Source organism: Culex pipiens, chromosome 1 (assembly GCF_016801865.2).
Source record: "Culex pipiens pallens isolate TS chromosome 1, TS_CPP_V2, whole genome shotgun sequence".
Classification (NCBI taxonomy): Eukaryota; Metazoa; Arthropoda; class Insecta; order Diptera; family Culicidae; genus Culex; species Culex pipiens.
Genome location: NC_068937.1, coordinates 10,855,356 through 10,874,966, shown reverse-complemented (window position 1 = coordinate 10,874,966; position 19,611 = coordinate 10,855,356). Strand labels below are relative to the sequence as shown.

General features: G+C 35.6%; 1 protein-coding gene across 5 annotated transcripts in view; it reads left to right on the top strand.

Moving 5' to 3' along the window:
* The window catches only part of LOC120430618 (otoferlin-like), an 81,752-nt gene that overhangs the window by 35,511 nt on the left and 26,630 nt on the right, over positions 1 to 19,611 (top strand). For all 5 annotated transcript variants that reach the window (XM_039595744.2, XM_039595737.2, XM_039595728.2 and 2 more), the window contains exon 2: positions 8,978 to 9,240. In XM_039595744.2, the coding sequence (XP_039451678.1) occupies positions 9,162 to 9,240 (79 nt within the window). In that variant the 5' untranslated portion in view covers positions 8,978 to 9,161. The remainder of the gene's footprint in view (positions 1 to 8,977; positions 9,241 to 19,611) is intronic.

Here is a 19,611-nt window from a genome sequence, read left to right as displayed (position 1 = left end):
CTCTATTTATAGAGCGGTTGGTCGTGTTTGCACAAGCCGAGAATAAATGATGCGTTGGAGATTCAAAGCAAGATTGAAGCTTTTAATAAAAAAGTTTGTTATTTTGATCAAATTCATTTTAGCGTGTCCCTGCATAAAACGCGCAAACCAAATCAAGCCGAGCCTCAAAAATTAATCCCTCACTCCCAGGTGGCACATGTCGAGTTGAACCACAAAGGCAAGCTCCATCTCTGGGGCAAGCTTTCATGATTTATGCGAGTGAGTGGAATTTTTTGCTGTTGGCTGAGCCCCATCTAACCATATCGCCGTCAGCGAAACACGTACTGGGTGGTGAGCGCGATACAAGAATTCAGCATCAAAAAATGTGTCACTTTTCAGAGCCGAGGGGTCCCTCGAATGGTCATGGTCCAGGGCAGGGTAACACAAAAAAAAAAACGCGACAAAAAAGCTTGGAAACTTCCAATTTGAGCAGGGAATGTGCTCAACATGGGTACATTCCTTTCGGTGGTTGGGTAAATGGGTGGAAAAAGTGAACCGTTATGTTTGAGAGTGTAGAGCGGGAAATTTCGAAGGTTTTTTTTTGCTCGAATGTCGTAAGCAAACAGAACAAATTAATCAAAAATGAGAATTATTACATCAGGGATAAAGCTTTAATTTAAATTTGTATGACAAAATTGTTTACTTTTTAACGTGTAGTCAAAATAAACGTTTAATCACAGACGTCAGTCATTTTGAAGTTTGAATATGATAATGTTAATATTTCAAAACGCTCACGCGCACTTTTGTTTTTCAAAATAAATTTTCATTCTGAGTAAAATGCACCCAAAGCCCTATTTACTCAGTTCGAAAACTTAGTGATTTCGAACGTGCGTGTATCTTGGTTTTGTTTACCGAAACTGACAGATGTCAATGGTCAAACTACACGAACGTTCAAAATCACTCAGTTTTCGTCAATGCTGAACCTACACAGAAATGAATAAAAGGTACATCTGTCAGATATGAGTGAATTCAACTCAGATCTGGGTCAATTTTCGTTGAATTCTGAGTTAAATTCACTCGAACGGCCAGATACTCCATTTATTCATTTCTGAGTTGGTTCGGTTTTGACAAAAACTGAATGATTTTGAAGGTGCCTGTATTATTTGGGACTTCGTTCAGGCCCAAAGTGTGTAGATTATATAAGGTAAGGCGGGATTTCCAACTGTCAAAAAATAGTTTTTTTTTTGAAAAATAATTTTCAACTTAAAGCATTTTTAAGTTCAGTTTGGCAAGCCCTACAGAAAAAATCCTGTGTATTTTGCCCCCCTTTTCACTTTTTTTAAAATTCACCCCATCAATTTCGGTTTTCGTGCTACTTATCCAAATTTTTAAGCGAAAATGGCATTCGAATGGTGAACGCCCGAAATGTCAAAATCACGCAGTGGTACCGACATTACGAAAAAAGTGTGTCATGGCATGACAGCCACATTTTTTTATAATGATGGTGCTACTGCGCAATTTTGACATTTCGGGCGTTCACCATTAAAACGCCATCTTCGCTTAAAAACCTGGATTTATTGACAGCTGGAAAACCCGCCTTTTCTAATCCATACACGCAAAACGGACATTAGGTATAAATTCCTAAATTTTAGGTATAATCGAACCTGACTGCAATAAGGTATTTTATTACTAATCGGCTATTAGTAGTAAAATTACTAATCGCATTTTAGTACGAGAATTCCTCAATTTTAGGTATAATTGATGAATCAAAATACCTTAGTTTTTGTTTTTATTCTGGAAAAGTGAGGAAACCAAAATTACCATGATTATTGCTAAATTCTAGACATTAAAACCTTAAATTCAGGTATTTTCTGGAAAAAGTGATGAATCTGAAAAAAACTATTATTTAGGTATAATCCAAGATGGTGGGCCATGATTATTACTAAATTCTAGGCATAAATACCCAAGGTTACCAGGTCAAAACTTTAAAAAATCTGGCAAAGTATCGATCAAAAATTTGGAAAAATCTGCAGACGAAAATCTAACATTTCTCAATGGTGAAGGGTAGTGAGGATATGAATTAATTCAATAGCTTGTAGAATTCAATTGGTTTAATGAATTTTATGGCCTCAAAAATGTTGAATATACATTCTCTTAAAGAAAAACATATTTTTTTTGTTTTCAATCAAATTCGTTCATTTTGATCAAAAAGTTGTTCAAATTTGGGCCGAAAGTGAAAAATCTGGCAAAATCTGTCAATATTTGGCACTGAGAAGGCTGAATCTTTATTCTGGCTGACACTTGAAAAATCTGGCATACCAAAATTTGTCTGGCAACCTGGCAACCATGTAAATACCTAAATTTGAGATATTTTCTAGAAAAGTGGGCGTACCTCGGGGCGTACCAAACTTACTCAAATTCAGGTAGAATCCAAGATGGCGGACCATGATTGTGACTAAATTCTAGGCAATAAAATCTAAAATATAGGTATTTTCTGGAGAAGTGTTGGAACTAAAAAACTGATATTTAGGTATAATCCAAGTTGGCGGACCATGATTTTTGCTAAATTCTAGGCATGAAAAACCTAAAATTTATGTGTTTCCTGGTACACTTGAGGAACCATAAATTACCAATATTAAGATATTATCCAAGATGGTGGACCAAGATTATTACTAAATTCTAGGCATAAAACCCAAAATTTATTTTTACTAAAAAAGTGAGCAATTCAAAATTAAATATATTTAGGAATAATTTAATTTTTGGCAGAAATAGCTAAATTTTAAGGAATTTACCTCGGAGTTTTTGGAAATGTGAGGAATCAAAATTGCTGAAAAGTAGGTATTATTCAAGAGGTATGCAGGCATAAGGAAACAATGGTTTAAATAATATTTATGTTTTCATTTAAATAAAACAATTTTTCCGTCTATTCATACATCTGAAAATACGAATGATCATCTTTTATTTAATCATCGAATACCCGGATAATTTTTAAATATTTTGTTATTCAAATATTTAAATATATTCATATTTTTATAATTTAATATTTTGATGTTTAAATATTTTATTATTTCAATGTTTTAATTACCTTTATTTTAAAGTTCCGAAGTTTTCAGAAGCACCACGGAACACCAACTCAAAGTCGCGAAATTATTTTGTTTTGACATGTCAAGACGGGAAACACAATTCTTGAACTAAAAACGTTACTTAATCCACCTTTAGGTGGTTGGTGCCTTCCTCCTATTCATATAATAATTTCGTTTGAAATAGCAATACAGCCCAGACTCGATCATCCAAAGCCTCGATTATCCGAAGGTTTATATGGGACTTCGGATAATCGAATCATGAACAAAAAAAATATTGTTTTCGTTTTATTTCTTTTTCTTGTTTTAAATATCAAATTCGAGTCAAATTTTAATAGTTGGCAATCACTAAATAATAAAATGCATTTTTTTCAATTTTCAATATTTTTCCGCCATCTTGGATTTAAAAATTTTAAATCACTTTAGCGAAGTTTAGGGGTCATACTTGAGCTCGACAATTAAAAATCAGACAACGAAAAAAAAAAAATTTTATTCGATTATCCGAAGTGAATTTTTCCCGAGGCCTTCGGATAATCGAGTCTGGACTGTATTTTGATTTAAAACAAATGCATAAAAACATTTAAGTACTTATATCTTATTATCGCGGGCGTTTATAATTAGAGTTCACGCGCGCTGATATGACCGCAGAAGAATGGCCGCATGACAGCCGCAGAACAAATTTTTGGCTGTTGTCAAAGGTTGCCTTGAGTTTTTTGCTTACTTTTCGGAAAATATTCAAAACAAATCTGGTTGACAGCCAAATCAACGCTGAATTTCAGTTCAACCTGCTGATTTTTACACAGCGGTAGTTCGGCGGCTGTTACCTCCTGTCAGTCACAGCGAAGGAGTAAATTGATTTTATCTCGCAATAAGCAATATAATCTTAAAAATTAAAACATTGTATTGTCGAAAATCTTTGCAAAAATAAAAACAAAAACTAAGGTATTTTGATTCATCAATTGTATTGTCGAAAATCTTTGCAAAAAAAAATGTGGATAGCGCCTCGTCTAAGGATCCATATAAACTTTTTGTTTTAAATCAAAAAAACGTTTAATCGTGTTTTGTACCGTTGTACATAAAAATTGTCATAGGGCTTTAGGACCCTATTGTTGATTTGCCACTCAGAGAGGAAACTTTTGTAGGGTTCCATTTTTGACAACAAGCTAGAGAGTACTTCGGTATGTCAAAAATGAGAGCCTTTTTGTTTGTTTACACCCTTACCAAAAATCATGATTTTTTGAGTTCCAAATCCCACTTTTCATACGAATTTTTCAGTTCAACCCATATAACCATTTTTATGGTTGTAGTACCTGAACTCAAAAAATCGTATGAAAAGTGGGATTTGGAACTCAAAAAATCATGATTTTTGGTAAGGGTGTAGAAAGTTGAAATACATGCCACCAGATCTGCGACAACCAACACCCTTACCAAAAATCATGATTTTTTGAGTTCCAAATCCCACTTTTCATACGAATTTTTCAGTTCAACCCATATAACCATTTTTATGGTTGTAGTACCTGAACTCAAAAAATCGTATGAAAAGTGGGATTTGGAACTCAAAAAATCATGATTTTTGGTAAGGGTGAACATGTCCAACAGTTACAGTTACTCTAAAGACTTCGTTTATTATCATCATCATCGGCTCATTCCCCCGTAATTTAAGGCGGGCCAGGAGGATTATACGAAAGATTGAGACATGATCGATGCCTTGATCGATGCACACTTTGGCGAAGACGGTGGGGTACCATCAGGCCGGGAATCATCGGTGTACGATGAAGATCTGGAACAGCGTACTGGAGGCTTGTGCTTTACGGAATCCGTCTTGACGGAGCTAAGGCTGGGATGTGTGAATTGGTAAGTATTGGAGAATAACATTGGTTAAAGGTTGGATTTAACTTTCATGCGCTTTGCAGGTCGGCCGTTTACTACGAGTAAGGCGATTGCAAGTTGGTCAATCATAAATTCGATTTGGCCAAAAGGAACAACTGGTTGGAACAGTTGATGGTGAAGCAGTTCGTTCGTGAGGCCCGGGATCAGGATGGAATCTTGGCCATGCAGCTCTTCAACATTTTGTTCGCATGTGTGTCTTAAGAAGGTTTAATTGGTCGGCTGTTCAATGAATTGGACGCCTTTGGCTACATGTGAAATCAGTTCCGTCAGTTAAGCTATTGTGACTCGCTGTTTTTGGATTTCATTGAAAAATAAAGTTAAAAAAGCACGTCAGATCCCGGTTGAATTGGTTTTTATTATGACTGAAAAACTTGTCCATTGCAAATAAAAAAGAATATTTACAAAAAATCGAAACCATTTGTCAAAATGGGAAAACTGTTTTACTTTATGGCTTATCGGGTGACTTTTGATAGGGTTAACAGATCTTTAATCTTAGTCTCATATAAAAGGTCTATCAATTATACAACTAACGATTGATCGGACGATGGATCCGCACATCATTTTCATCAAAATGTCAGAGATCCGGCCCCAAAAAGCGTGTAAATAACACTTAAGTGCTTATAACTTTTGATAGGGTTATCAGATCTTCAATGTTTTGGGATCATTAGAAAGGTCTTTCAATTATCCAACTAACGACGGGTCGCATTATCGACCCGGCCAACATTTTCATCTAAATATTTGAGATCCGGCCTCTAAAATGTGTACAAATGACACTTAAGTGCTCATAACTTTTGATATAGTTATCAGATCTTCAATGTTTTGGGCTCATTAGAAAGGTCTTTCAATTATCCAACTAACGACGGGTAGCATGATAGATCCGGACAACTTTTTCATTAAAATATTTGAGATCCGGCCTCTGAAATGTGTACAAATGACACTTAAGTGCTCATAACTTTTGATAGGGTTATCAGATCTTCAATGTTTTGGGCTCATTAGAAAGGTCTTTCAAATACCTTTCTAAAAATGTATGATCAGACGGGTTTTCTTACAAAAACCACCCTTTTTACAATCTTTCAAACTTTAACCAGAATCGTTTTTTTAGCATAACTTTTGAAATACTTAACAAAACTTCATAATAGTTAATATAGGTCTTGTGGGACCCTAAGACGGATCGAATGAGACCAGAACGGCCCAAATCGGTTCAGCCAGTCCGGAGATAATCGAGTGCATTTTTTTCGGTGCACGGACTTACAGACATACACACGCACAGACATTTGCTCAGAATTTGATTCTGAGTCGATAGGTATACGTGAAGGTAGGTCTATGAGGTCGAATTAAGAAGTTCATTTTTCGAGTGATTTTATAGCCTTTCCTCAGGAAGGTGAGGAAGGCAAAAACATACTAAAATTTAGTAATTTTTAAGAAGTACTTCAGTGTTCTGAAAAAATCCTAAAATTTAGGTAGAAAAAATGCTAAATTTTAGGTATAATATGACAAGCTAGAACATAAGTTGAAAAATTACTAAAAATTAGGTATTTATACCGTGTATTAGAGCGTCCAATTTCCCGGGGTTACAAATTTCCCGGGAAACGGAAAATTTTCTACCAATTTCCCGGGAAATCCCGCGAATTCCCGGGAAATTTTAAATTTATTGAAAATTGTTCTAATCTTGGTTCTGAATCATATTTTGCATCAAAGTTGAATAGGACAGCGACTCTAATGGTTAAAATAAGTGTAAAGATCAACTAATTCATGCAACTACAAGAAAATGTCTATTTTTTCTAATTTTATAAGCTCAAATCGTGTAATAAATCAAAAAAATGATCTCTGATATTTTTTGTTGAGAAGATTTTTTTCATCAAAGTTTCTGAACAGTTAGTAAAATGAATCCATACTCCACAATCTTATTTTTTTTAAACTTGCCTCTGTGACCAGTTTGAGAGTGTATGGTTTGACACATTATGTTGAATCGAATAAAATCATTCAGAAATTATTTTTTTCATAACAAATAACTTTTCTAAGCCAAGTTAATCTGGTTCAGCTCTTGAACAAAATGGTTGAGCTTTTTAGTTTTTCCTTAAAAATTAAACTTCTCGTGTTTGTTTTACATCAACTCAATATTTTCACATATTTGGAGCAAGTTTTTAAACTATGTTGGCATTTTCGGGCACCTCTTAAACAATACAAAGTAGTTTTTAAATGATTTTGTAATGTTTTTTTCCACATGGTTTTCAGGTTTATAATTGACTTCTGTTAAATGTTTTTTCATAGAACGAAAACATGATTTAAATTCTAAGATAAATTGACATCATCCCTCTACCTTTTTTATGTTAAACCTTCTAACACCCATTGTTGCACCAGTGCTCCATAAATCTCTAACTTGAAATTTAAATTTTTTGATCGAATTGAAGTAATTCTTCTTGCAAAAAAATCTCAATTTTGCTTTGGCGGTAAAGGGTTTAAATATTATTTATTCGATATCCAATTATTCTTTAAAAAGTTTACCTGAATTGTAATAGTTTATTTTCATTAAGCAAGGTTTCTTAATTTTTTCTATAGCATTTAAAAAAAATTGGGTCCAAAAAAATAAAAAATTGTATATTCCGCTTATATTTCGGGAATTCCCGGGAAATTTATAAATTTCCCGGGAAATGGGAAATATTTTTTTACGGGAAATCCTGGGAATTCCCGGGAATTTTTTTTCCCGGGACGGGAAATTGGACGCTCCAGCGTGTATGCCTTCCCAGTTAACTCAATCCGAATTTTGAAACGGAATCTAATTAGAATCGTACACAAATTCCGTTTCAGATTCGGATTGATTTGACTGGGTTGGTTCAGGCCAAACAATGTTCAGGCTACTCAACTTTGGGTATGGAAATTTTCGAGGAATTTGAAGTACTAAACTGCCCATGTTCACATAAATGTCCCATATGCAAAAACTGCAAGCTGAGATAAACGCATTTGAAGTTTGTCCCATACATAAGGCTACGTGTTAAGTATTCGCGAAAAAACTTGATTTCCTCGTGATTTCTAGAACAAAGTACTGGATGTTATAGGCTCTTTTGAAAGAGCACAGGATTTTGAACCAAACTGCATCAATAACTCGAAATCGATGAAAATGCATATGGGACATTTATGCGATCAGGGGCAGTAAAGCAATGGATAAAAGCTTAAAAAAGTTGTTTGAAAATCAAAAACAATAATCTTGCATTTTATAGCAACTTGATAGCACAATAAAACCCCGCTTTCCATTAAAAATCGCAGTTAATTATGCCTGCCATTGCAAATCGGTTTATTGCTAATTTCATCATCGTTTGTCGCAATCAAATATTCATGCGGCAAACCAGCATAACCTCAAAATAATGACCTTTTCCCGTTTCCCCGTTTCAGACTCGGCCAACCCACACTCGAAAAAAATAGCATGGCAGATGTCGAAAGCCCTCGGTTTCGACCAACATCGGGTTTGATTTCACCGCAGCTCGTCGAAACACATAACCTACAATAATCTATAGAAGAGACCCCCCTCGGGAGTGCTCTCATCCCGTCCCAATTTGGCCGGCCTGGATACATCGAATGGTTCCCCGGACGAGAATAGATTTCGGGGCTGCCGAAATTGCATCTCCTCTGTGTGCATCGCTACAGGAACACGCCGCTTGAAGAGCCATAAATCGGTGCAGTGAGGGGGTGCGATTAGTGGTTCAACTGTGGCGTGAGTTTAGTGGTTTGACATGACACTTGTGGGTGCGGCGAGCTATATCAGAACGGGGGGTGATGCATGAAGAGCGCGCTGCACCAGATGCGAGCGCGTGTGAAAACATGTGCCATAATGGCGGCGGCTTCGGAAGCAGTCTTTGTTTCGGGTGCAATATAGTGCAATGTTTGCCATCCGGGATCAGTGATTTAAAATTTGATGAAGTCGAGTTCGGGATGGGAATTGGGAACGCGTGAAATGCTAGCTTTAAAATTAAAATTGATGTTTATTTTTGCGTATTATAGCGATCGATAAATAAAGTTTCGAAATTTAACAGCCCGCAGCTCACCGAGAATGGTTCGCAAAAGGCACCGCCGCCACTGAGAGAGAGTCAACATTGGAAAAGTGAACCGGCAAGTACGTGACAGTGCATACGATTATTAGTGCATATGTGCGTGAGTTAAAAATTAGCTTAGGCTTCCCGCGCAGACTGTGTGAGTGTGTAATCAGCAGCAGCAAACATGTCGCTCACCGTGCGGATCAACAAGTTTCAACTGCCGAAGCCCAAGTCCAATCTGCTTGGGCGGGTCGAGTTTCGAGGTAAGTGACGTTTTATGGCGACCCCTTTGACGTTTGTTTGCTCACGGTAATGGAAGAAAAACAGTGTTTTATAGCAAAGTGACTCCGGCAACGCGAGTTGCATAATTTTAACTATGCAAATTATTTCAGTGTCATTCTCGTAACTTAACCCCTGATCCTCTGAAGAGACGAAGGACCTCATCGGGTGTTTTACCGCCCATCAAATGATAACTCAATTAGCGCCGTACTTGGCGTTAACGAGTAGATATAGAATTTACGAGCACTTACTTACCGACTTCCCGTGGAGCGGGGTTTATAACCAGTCTGGATGTAGTCACAGACATCTTAATAGTGGGGAAAACACTCGATAGAAAATGAGTAATTTTTAACGCAACCCTGCTCAATTTTTGACAGTTTGAACGAGGGGTGAATGATGAAAAATAACGATTATGGCATTTCACTGACAGTTTATAGCAAACGCTTATTTAAAAATTTAAATTTAAAATCACTCCAATTTCGTAGAACTCGAACTCTCAGAAAAAAAGTGGGATAAATGTCAGATTTTAACTTTTAACTCACGCACGTTAAAAATCCCTCAGTTTTCGACAAAACCGAACCTACTCAGAAATTGAGGGCAAATTGAGTGAATTTTACTCAGAATACAACGCGGTACTTGTTTGCAATATGTTTTGATAAAAAAAAAATCAAAGAATTTAGATTTTCCTTTTTGAATGCGAGTGATAATTATAAACGTTTTAATAGTTTTGTATTCGATATAATAATATTGAAAATCACCGCCGAATCTCAAAATGCAGAATTTTGAAATTAAAAGGACAGATTTAGTTTTTTGGTCGAAATGGAGTGAAAAGTTGTCTTTATAGCTTTCGGCCATCGTGCAGCCAACTTTTTATTGCTAGTTTTTACCAAATACTAAATTTCAAAAGTTCTAAAAATCTGAAATATAGAAATTCGAAAATACAAATTTAAGAAAACCTCGAAATTTTAACATTAAACATTTAACTTAAATATATCCAAAATTCAAAAAAATTAAGATGCTAGAATGAAAAATTAAGAATTCAGGAATTTTAAAAATTTAAGAATTTAAGAATAACAAATTTCCAAATTTAAATATTTAATTTCATTTTTACATTTTTACATAATTTCATAATTTCATAATTTCATAATTTCATAATTTCATAATTTCATAATTTCATAATTTCATAATTTCATAATTTCATAATTTCATAATTTCATAATTTCATAATTTCATAATTTCATAATTTCATAATTTCATAATTTCATAATTTCATAATTTCATAATTTCATAATTTCATAATTTCATAATTTCATAATTTCATAATTTCATAATTTCATAATTTCATAATTTCATAATTTCATAATTTCATAATTTCATAATTTCATGATTTCATAATTTCATAATTTCATAATTTCATAATTTCATAATTTCATAATTTCATAATTTCATAATTTCATAATTTCATAATTTCATAATTTCATAATTTCATAATTTCATAATTTCATAATTTCATAATTTCATAATTTCATAATTTCATAATTTCATAATTTCATAATTTCATAATTTCATAATTTCATAATTTCATAATTTCATAATTTCATAATTTCATGATTTCATAATTTCATAATTTCATAATTTCATAATTTCATAATTTCATAATTTCATAATTTCATAATTTCATTATTTCATAATTTCATAATTTCATAATTTTATAATTTCATAATTTCATAATTTCATAATTTCATAATTTCATAATTTCATAATTTCATAATTTCATAATTTCATAATTTCATAATTTCATTATTTCATAATTTCATAATTTCATAATTTCATAATTTCATAATTTCATAATTTCATAATTTCATAATTTCATAAACTTCAAGAAACGAAAAGAAGGCGCAACATTTCTTGACCGCGTTCCTTCCGATCTGCATAATTAGCTATAACTTGGAGGGACTCAGGAAACTGTGTAAAATTCACCCAAATCTGGCATATTACTTACATGTTCATTACTCAAAAGGCTCATTTTCAACCAAATGTGAGAAATGTCAAATGTGCGTGTACGTTTGACAGTTCAAACGAACGGTAAATGCTCAAAAATAACGATTTTGACATTCAAACTGACAGTTTATAGTAGATGACATAACAACGATGGTTATTTTCATGCTTTTCCAGCATCACTCAGATTATGGCAAATCCAAGCTTATCCAAAAATGAGTATCGAGACAAACTTCAGATTTAGGTGACTTCACTCAAAATTAAATTAAAAATAAAGAAATTAACTTGAGTTTAAGTTGCATTCACTAATATTCGACATTTGCCTCAAACTGCATTCCTGATAAAAATTTGCCATCTGACAGTTTTACAGCATTTTGCCATAATGGCATCCAACGAGGGGCCAGTCAATCCATTTTGGCAAGCCAGAAAAAAAAAAAAAATACAATCGCCATAATTACAACGCCCACGGGGCCCCGTGAAATACATTTTCCCCCTTTTTACGACATTCGCCGACTGGTCGAAACAAAAGGACCTGCTCTCGCGCAATTAGGACTTTTATCGAACTGGGTCGAGCCTGGCTTTCTCCGCGGCAAATTGATTGCAGATTAAGGACCCCTCGTTCCGTAAGTGGCCACTGCCACGGGCGATTAAAAAGGGATGATTGATTGTATTGGCGACGCAAGTGGGCGCTCGTAAAGTTTGTCCGAGTAACGAGTTGGGAGGGATTTTGTGTCTGATTTAATTAAAATCTGAACTTAGAAAGATTGTGGAGGCGCACGGTGGTTCATCTCTCTTAAAAATGTCTGAAAACTACCACGCTTCTCCACATTTCGTCAGTTTTCTTTCCAATCTCGAAGCACGATTTCCCAAATCACACTTTAAAATTCATAACAAATGTCGAGCACAGCTCCAGTGCAATCATATCTAGTAGCACATAAAATTTCTCTCCTTTCGGCAACAGTGCCCTTCCAGCAGTGTCGGTTCCAGGAAACTTCACTGCTTCGATTCCGTTCCACCATTTCGCAGACAAATGGGTTAATCTTGACCGAAATAAGGATTTCGTTGTCGTTCCGTGTACTTGTTCTGAACCTCGTACTCCTCCTCGGGGGAACAAAGAAGTACACTCTTTTACGAGCATTGCTCCTTGGTCTGTGCGATGTAAAGTTGACTTTCTTGGTGACGGGGGGTGATTTAAAGGAAGTTTTTTTTTCTAAACTTCAAATTTGTAGTGAGAAAACACAAATTTAATTAACATATCGAGAATTTTTTTAAGACCCTTTAAGCTATTGTGTTTAATATGCTTATAGGACCTTTTCAGTTTTTAATTTTCAACTTTGAGCTACCCCTCGATCTGCTAACTGCGTTGACATTTTCAATTTTCGGTGCACTGTAAAACAGACTGTAAAATCTTTGCCCGGACCTTGAACCAGCTTCTGCTGGTCGGACACGTTCTTCTAAATTGCTTCGAGAAGCTGGAGTGACGGCGACCCTAAACTAGGTGAAATCCATTTCCAAGCCAATTTAAAACAGCAATGTGCTAATTGACTGACAGCAATGTCTGACAGCACTTGTCATCGCACCCTTTTTCGCTGTAATTGGTTTTGGGGTCCAAGGGAATATGCTTTCTGTGGTTTATGAAATGCAATCGAGTTTTTTTTGTTGTTTTGTTGACTTCGTTTAGTGTGTAAGTTCGACAGTTAGTCAGTTCTACGATGAATTTAACCAGGGGGTAGCGAAGAAGACGCCATCTTGGAAGTTCAGAAAACAAACACTGTGAATCAGTATTATACATATTACTATGGTTACACGAAGTGTGTTATCCTGGTTGAACTCAAAAGTCCCATGCAAATGTGTAAAAGAGAACTGGAAAATGTGTAATGCCGATTCTCAGTGTTCGGGTGCACTGTTTTATCGACCAAAAGAAAAAAAGCAAAAAAAGGTAAACAAAAAAATCACTTTTTTCGATATGAATTTTCAGCCAACATTGAGATGGAATCTTCAAGAATATGATAGAATGTGCCATCAGCAACACAATTCACGTGTTTTTCAGTAATTTATCGTTTAAATTACGGAAAATTTGAAAATCAAAAACCCAAACAATGATTTGTTATGGGCTACCATTTGACAGCTGGTGCTTTTGTTGTGGGCTCTCATTTGACAACCGTGCTAATGTCGACTGTTGTCAGTTTGCTTTGGTCGGAATAGGGTTAACATCCTCCCGAATTTAACCAAGGCTATCGACTTCGGATTGTCTTGCGTATCGAACACTGACTCAAACTTCTGAAGATTTTGCAGTCCTGATTTTACCTTTGACAGCTGTCAGAACGTGGGGAGCAGCACGTTAAATTAGAAATAACTGCTAGCAACTTTAAACGACCTCTACCATAAACCGCTTGCCATTTTAGTTTATCAGGAAATTACAAAGGCAAACCCACAGAGGAGACCGCAAACAAAAATGTACATTTTTCCAAGGCCCACTCGGATCGAACAAAAGCCCCTGCCGGAAACCGCATCGTACACACAAAACCCAGTAATCGGAAGGATAAATGCCACAAGGGCACATCGCAAACGCCTACTACGACTCCTGCTACACGGTCAACGTGACAAGATGAACTTTTCCCTGTGCACTGGAGAAAGAAGCTGGACCGAAATGTGTCTATCCCGGGCGTATGTTTACGACATAATGGTGCTCTGGCCGTTTTTTGTATTCTTTCCCTTCTGTTGAGGGCGGAAAACTTTTATTGTGATTTTTTTACCCCGGGACTTGCCGAGCGCAATCCTTTCGGCTCAACACTATTCCGTGTCCGGAGTTGAGCTCCTCCGGACACAACTTCACCGGAATACAATAATAATAATCATAATCATTAAATATTACCCCGTCGGTTTGTTCTGGCCTCTGTGTTTTTTTCCCTGTCCCCTGACGCCTTCGGGCTAACTTTTGCGGGTTCCTCCCGTAGACAACAAACCACTCATCTCCATTATGGCACCCGACCCACGCTGTCGCTTCGGGATGGAAATTGCGCCGTTTGCACTTATGAATTATCATTAACGTTGTTTGCTACTCGCACTGGAAAGTGCATTATTTTTACGCTTTGATATTGTTGCAACCTCGGTTGCAACACGGGGTCGTTTGACAGCTGCAATCAGAGCGTGCCATAATGGTGGCCTACTTTGACAGCGAATGTGCCATAATGGCATAGCTCGACATTGACAGCTAGCTGTAATAACCACTCAAAATGCTGGAGTTTCAATTACATCACCGTGAACGAACCAATTTGTTCAGCTTAACCGCACGCACAGGGTCGTACAAGGTTAGCGAGATGTAAGGGCAAACACGTGTAGACTCGCACAAGCATAAAACAAACAGTCCTCCTTCAGTACCCTTTGCTAAAAACGGGACTTCCACCGGATGTAGAACGCGAGTGTTTTCTCCTGTCTGTGTGTATGTATACACAATTAGTACATTTCTTTTGTTGCGCGAACACCCTCCGGTGGAGCACCACTTTCCCCCGTTTCAGTGCTCATCGCCGGTGTGTTGTTGATGTTGTTGAACGGAAGAGCTTCTCCTTTCACTGCCGTTCTGGACGACGACTTGGAAACCGCGCTCGCTCCATCCGCAAACATTGATTGTATTAAAGCAGAGCCTCTTTTCACTTCCGTTGAGAGCGAGTCTTATCTCTTCATGATATCTCCGGAGAATGGCGGCGCCCCGGAAGGTTGGAACATAGACTGTACATTTTCTATGCATAACCCCTCGTTTGCTGAAAACAGGTGGAGTGACGTGCCCCTCGGTTGTCAAACTTATTCATTGTGGTTCCTCTTGAATATCCGTCTATGAAGTCGAACTTTCTCAGAAGTCTCTATCTGGAAATCGCCCAAAGTACTGCTCGTCATGACCAAAATATAATGAACTTCTGCCACATCTCGAAAGCTCTTTACGACAAATCTTCGCTTTGATCATGCTGCAGCCGCCCCTTAAAAAGATTTAAAAATATTACTCTCCTTCCAAGAAGCGAATCCATCCCGGTCCGACTTCAAGGCCGTCAAATCGCAGTAGCCGCCATAATATGTCGCCAAGTTATTGCCCAGCGACGCGTGCGGTCTCCGATGGAAATATCTTTTTTCCTCATCCCCCTTGAAGGATCCCATATTTAGTCTGATTTGCAAGCGCAACATGTTCGCCACCACCCCTCGCTCTGGCAAGAAACACACAAAAATAACGATCATGATTTCATAAATATTCATTATCCGTCGCGCCTACTTGCGCTTCCCCTCAAGTTGGAAGCTTTTTTCCTCTTGCGCGGACTCCGACAACTCCGACAGGCGGTTAAATATAGCCGGGTGCGTAGTGTCGACCCCCTCCCCCAACGGAGCTGTTGCTCTTTGTGCGAGAAAAAGCCGTCATTATCGTGTTTTCATTGTTGGAAGTTTCAGCGGATAGTGATTTTAAACATTGTCGGGTTAAAGTGCGATGAAGAAGGTCGAATTAAGCTTGTTCTTTCATGCGAAAGAGTTGTTTTGTATCACCCCCTGTTTGGCAGAACGATCTGACCACACTGTTACTTAAACATTGAAATCACTCAAATTAACTGTCTGATCTGTTCAATTTCCCAAAATTTTAATTGAAATTTGAGGGAAATTCATCTAAATCTGACATTTGCTACACTTACTCAATTTTGAGTAAATTCACTTTCAACGAAATCTGAGAAATCCAAAGATCAGATTTTTGAACACTCTTTCGAAATTTTATTGAATTATTGTAATCTGAACACTGGAATCACTGCTGTCAAAGTGACATCTGTCAAAAAATCGTTACACGCTTAATCGTTTCACAATGCTTTCTTTTTGTAATCCTGGTACTAATAATAATTACAATTCCTCAAACAAACAACAAGCGTGACACAACCCTCGAATTTTAATAATCCTCCATTGATTCCCCATGAATTATTCAGGTCGAAATTCCGCCCAACCCAAACTTCTTGGTACAAGAAAGAAAGCGTGCCTCCGGCACTCTTCCAGGAAACTGCCCCTATTATTAGCCTTTTGGCTGTCCCTCCGTTCCGGATCGCGCTATAAACGCGCCTTTTGGTCATTGTTCCCCTATTGTGTTGACGGGTGCACACGTCGAAAAATAACCACTCAAGTGAGGGTAAAAAACCGTAAATCACTCCAACAAACGGGTGGAATGCCACCTGATTATGACGCACAGTCGGAAGGGAGGAAGGAAAGAAGGATGAGGGAGTTTCGTATAGTTGATGGTCATCGAGTGCCGCCCCATAATGTGGTTTCCGATTACCGTGTAACGACCGACCGATGAAAGTTCAATAATGATTAGGTTATCGGCCCCCTTTGGTGTGTGTGCCTCGAGGGTGGTGATGGCGATATAATTGACTGTTTGCTCACGATTATTTTATCGGCACTTTTTGTGTGGTAGTGTTCCGTAAATGTTCGGTAAGTGGTCAAAAAGGTTGGAAATAACCGAAATAACTCATTTGAGTATTTTGACCTGATCGTGTAAACAATGATATCTGGCTACACGAAAAAAAAAAAATAGAGTTTTCTTATTTTTGGAAACTATGAATTGAATTCTTGAATCACTAAAATATTAAATTTTTACATTTGTTGTATTAATTTTTAGAAAAATTGTATCGAACTTTTTAATTTTTGAATTTTCGATCATTTTTATAAGTGAATTACTTAGGCCGTTGCAAATATTTTTTGAAGTTTATGTTCCTCGACTCTGGTCGGAGTCGAGGGGGGGAGGCAAAAAAAAATATATAAAAATTGAAAAAATAAGCCATGGTCTCAACATTTGAATGAAAAAAGTGTTTTAAAGTGCATTTTACACCTGCTCAGTTGTTTTACAATCATTGGTTTTTAAAATATCCAAATAATGAAGAGATTTTTTTTCGCCGAAAAAAACTTTTTGCGATGCTGTAAATTGGAATTCCACAAAAATTGAAAATATTTTGATCGATCCCAGACATGATAAATATGATTTTAAAAGCAGGAAAATGCATTTCTAATTGTTTTCAGTTTGATGACTTCTATTTCCTTTGAAATTTTGAAGTTTTTTTTTTTTAATTTTGTTTTGCCCCCTGACATAAGCTCAGCAATTCCATTTGAAAAGAGCCTAAACCGAAAAAAAAGTTCTCCGATCGGGCTTAAAATTTTTCTGGGGGTTCCTTGGCCAAAATAATTAGACCCGTATTTTTTTGTTTGGCCATTAGGGTGACCTACATCGTGCTAGGGTGGTTCAAAAAATGGCAATTTTCGTCATTTTTCGCAAAAACCACTTTTTTCGAAAAATGTAGCTTAACTATTGAAAAAGTCGTATGAAAACTTAAAATGGCGTTTTGACCGTGTCTGGACCAAAGAGCCTATGTCTGAAAATATTTTTATTGGATTCCTCGGAAAATTTCACATAATATATGTAAAAATTGGCGATGGCGATTGGCGATATATGATTTTTTGAAAATAAAAACTGAGTTTTTCGACGCGCCACGCGCAAAAACAGAAAAATGACGAAATCGGCAAAAAATCAACTTTTTTCACTAAAACTACGATAACTTTAAAATTTCAGCGATGACCTATAGATGTTTGAGTATCAAAATTTTCGTAATTGAAAGACGCAACTTTTGGTACCATAACATCTTTAGGTCATCGCTGAAATTTTAAAGTTATCGCAGTTTTAGTGAAAAAAGTAGACTTTTTGCCGATTTCGTCATTTTTCTGTTTTTGCGCGTGGCGCGTCGTTAAACTCAGTTTTTATTTTCAAAAAATCATATATCGCCAATCGCCATCGCCAATTTTTTGATATATAATGTGAAATTTTCCGAGGAATCCGATAAAAATATTTTCAGACATAGGCTCTTTGGTCCAGACACGGTCAAAACGCCATTTTAAGTTTTCATACAACTTTTTCAATAGTTAAGCTACATTTTTGGAACTTCTTACTATTTTTCTCAAATAGCCAAACTCATCACCTTTCTTTTGCGTCTATGACAGCTAAAATCGGATGAAATGGCGAAAAATGACGAAAATTGCCATTTTTTGAACCACCCTAGCACGATGTAGGTCACCCTAATGGCCAAACAAAAAAATACGGGACTAATTATTTTGGCCAAGGAACCCCCAGAAAAATTTTGAGCCCGATCGGAGTACTTTTTTTTCGGTTTAGGCTCTTTTCAAATGGAATTGCTGAGCTTTGAAAAATATTGTTATTTTTGTTTTTTTTTTAAAGATTTAATTTTTTTTCATATTATTTTGGCTTTTTTCAATTTTGTTGAATTTCTTTTTTTTTCATATTTTTTTAGATTTCTGATTTTTTAAATATTTGGATTTTTATATTATTAAATATTTAAATTGTTGAATTTCTTTTTTTTTCAATTAAATTTCCATTTTTTTCATTTCTTTTTTGCATTTTTCAATTTTATTTTTATCCAATATCTGTCTTCCTGCTTTTCAAATTTTTTTTAATGTTTGAATTTTTTTTTGGGTAATTACAATTTTAAAATTTATTTATCTTATTTTGTTTTCAAATGTCCAAATTAAAAAGAATGATTTTTGAATTTCTAAATTTACTTAGTTTTTAGTTTTATTTTTTGAGTTTTAAATTATGTTTAGTTCTGAAATTCTTATTTTTTTTTGTTTTTTTTTTAGTTCCAATGAACAAAATTTAAATTTCTTGCTAATCTATTCTTATAAAACTGCCTTTTTTTAAATACTCCAGATCTGTTTTATTTCAATCTGACCAAAAACAAAATCTGTCTTTTTGATTAAGAGATCTGCTTGTTTTGATTCGGCCTTATGAGTCAATTCTGGATTTTCAATTTTATTTGAGTACAAGATTATTTGAACTTTTGTTGTTTTTTCAATCGCATATTTTTAAATATTCAAATCAAAATTATTTGAATTTTCATCAAAAAAAGCACCGTGGAAAGAAAAACATCAAACGCTACTTTCCGTTTCTGTTCCTTTTCAGCTGCGAAATCTGTTCTTGACCCTAGTCTTGATCCTTTCCTTAACCAATTGGAGTATTGCGTACTGGCCTTGAACTGTGTTACCAATTTTGCTTAAAAATCAAGATTTTTTTTTAACTTTTAATTTGAACTTTGAATAAATATTAACTTACTTTTAAGTATAAAAAATGGAAATTGAAAAGGTTTTTTTTTTATTTTACACAGCAACTAAAAAATCAGATTTTTGCACAGCAATGCTTCTATTACAAACGTTACAAATATCTTAGAATTTACAAGATTGTTATTTGTCCTAAAGATTGACATATTTTTCTGTTTTGATAAAGAAATGAAAAGTAAACGTTTTTGAAAAAAAAAAAATACCGGTTTGCAAATCTA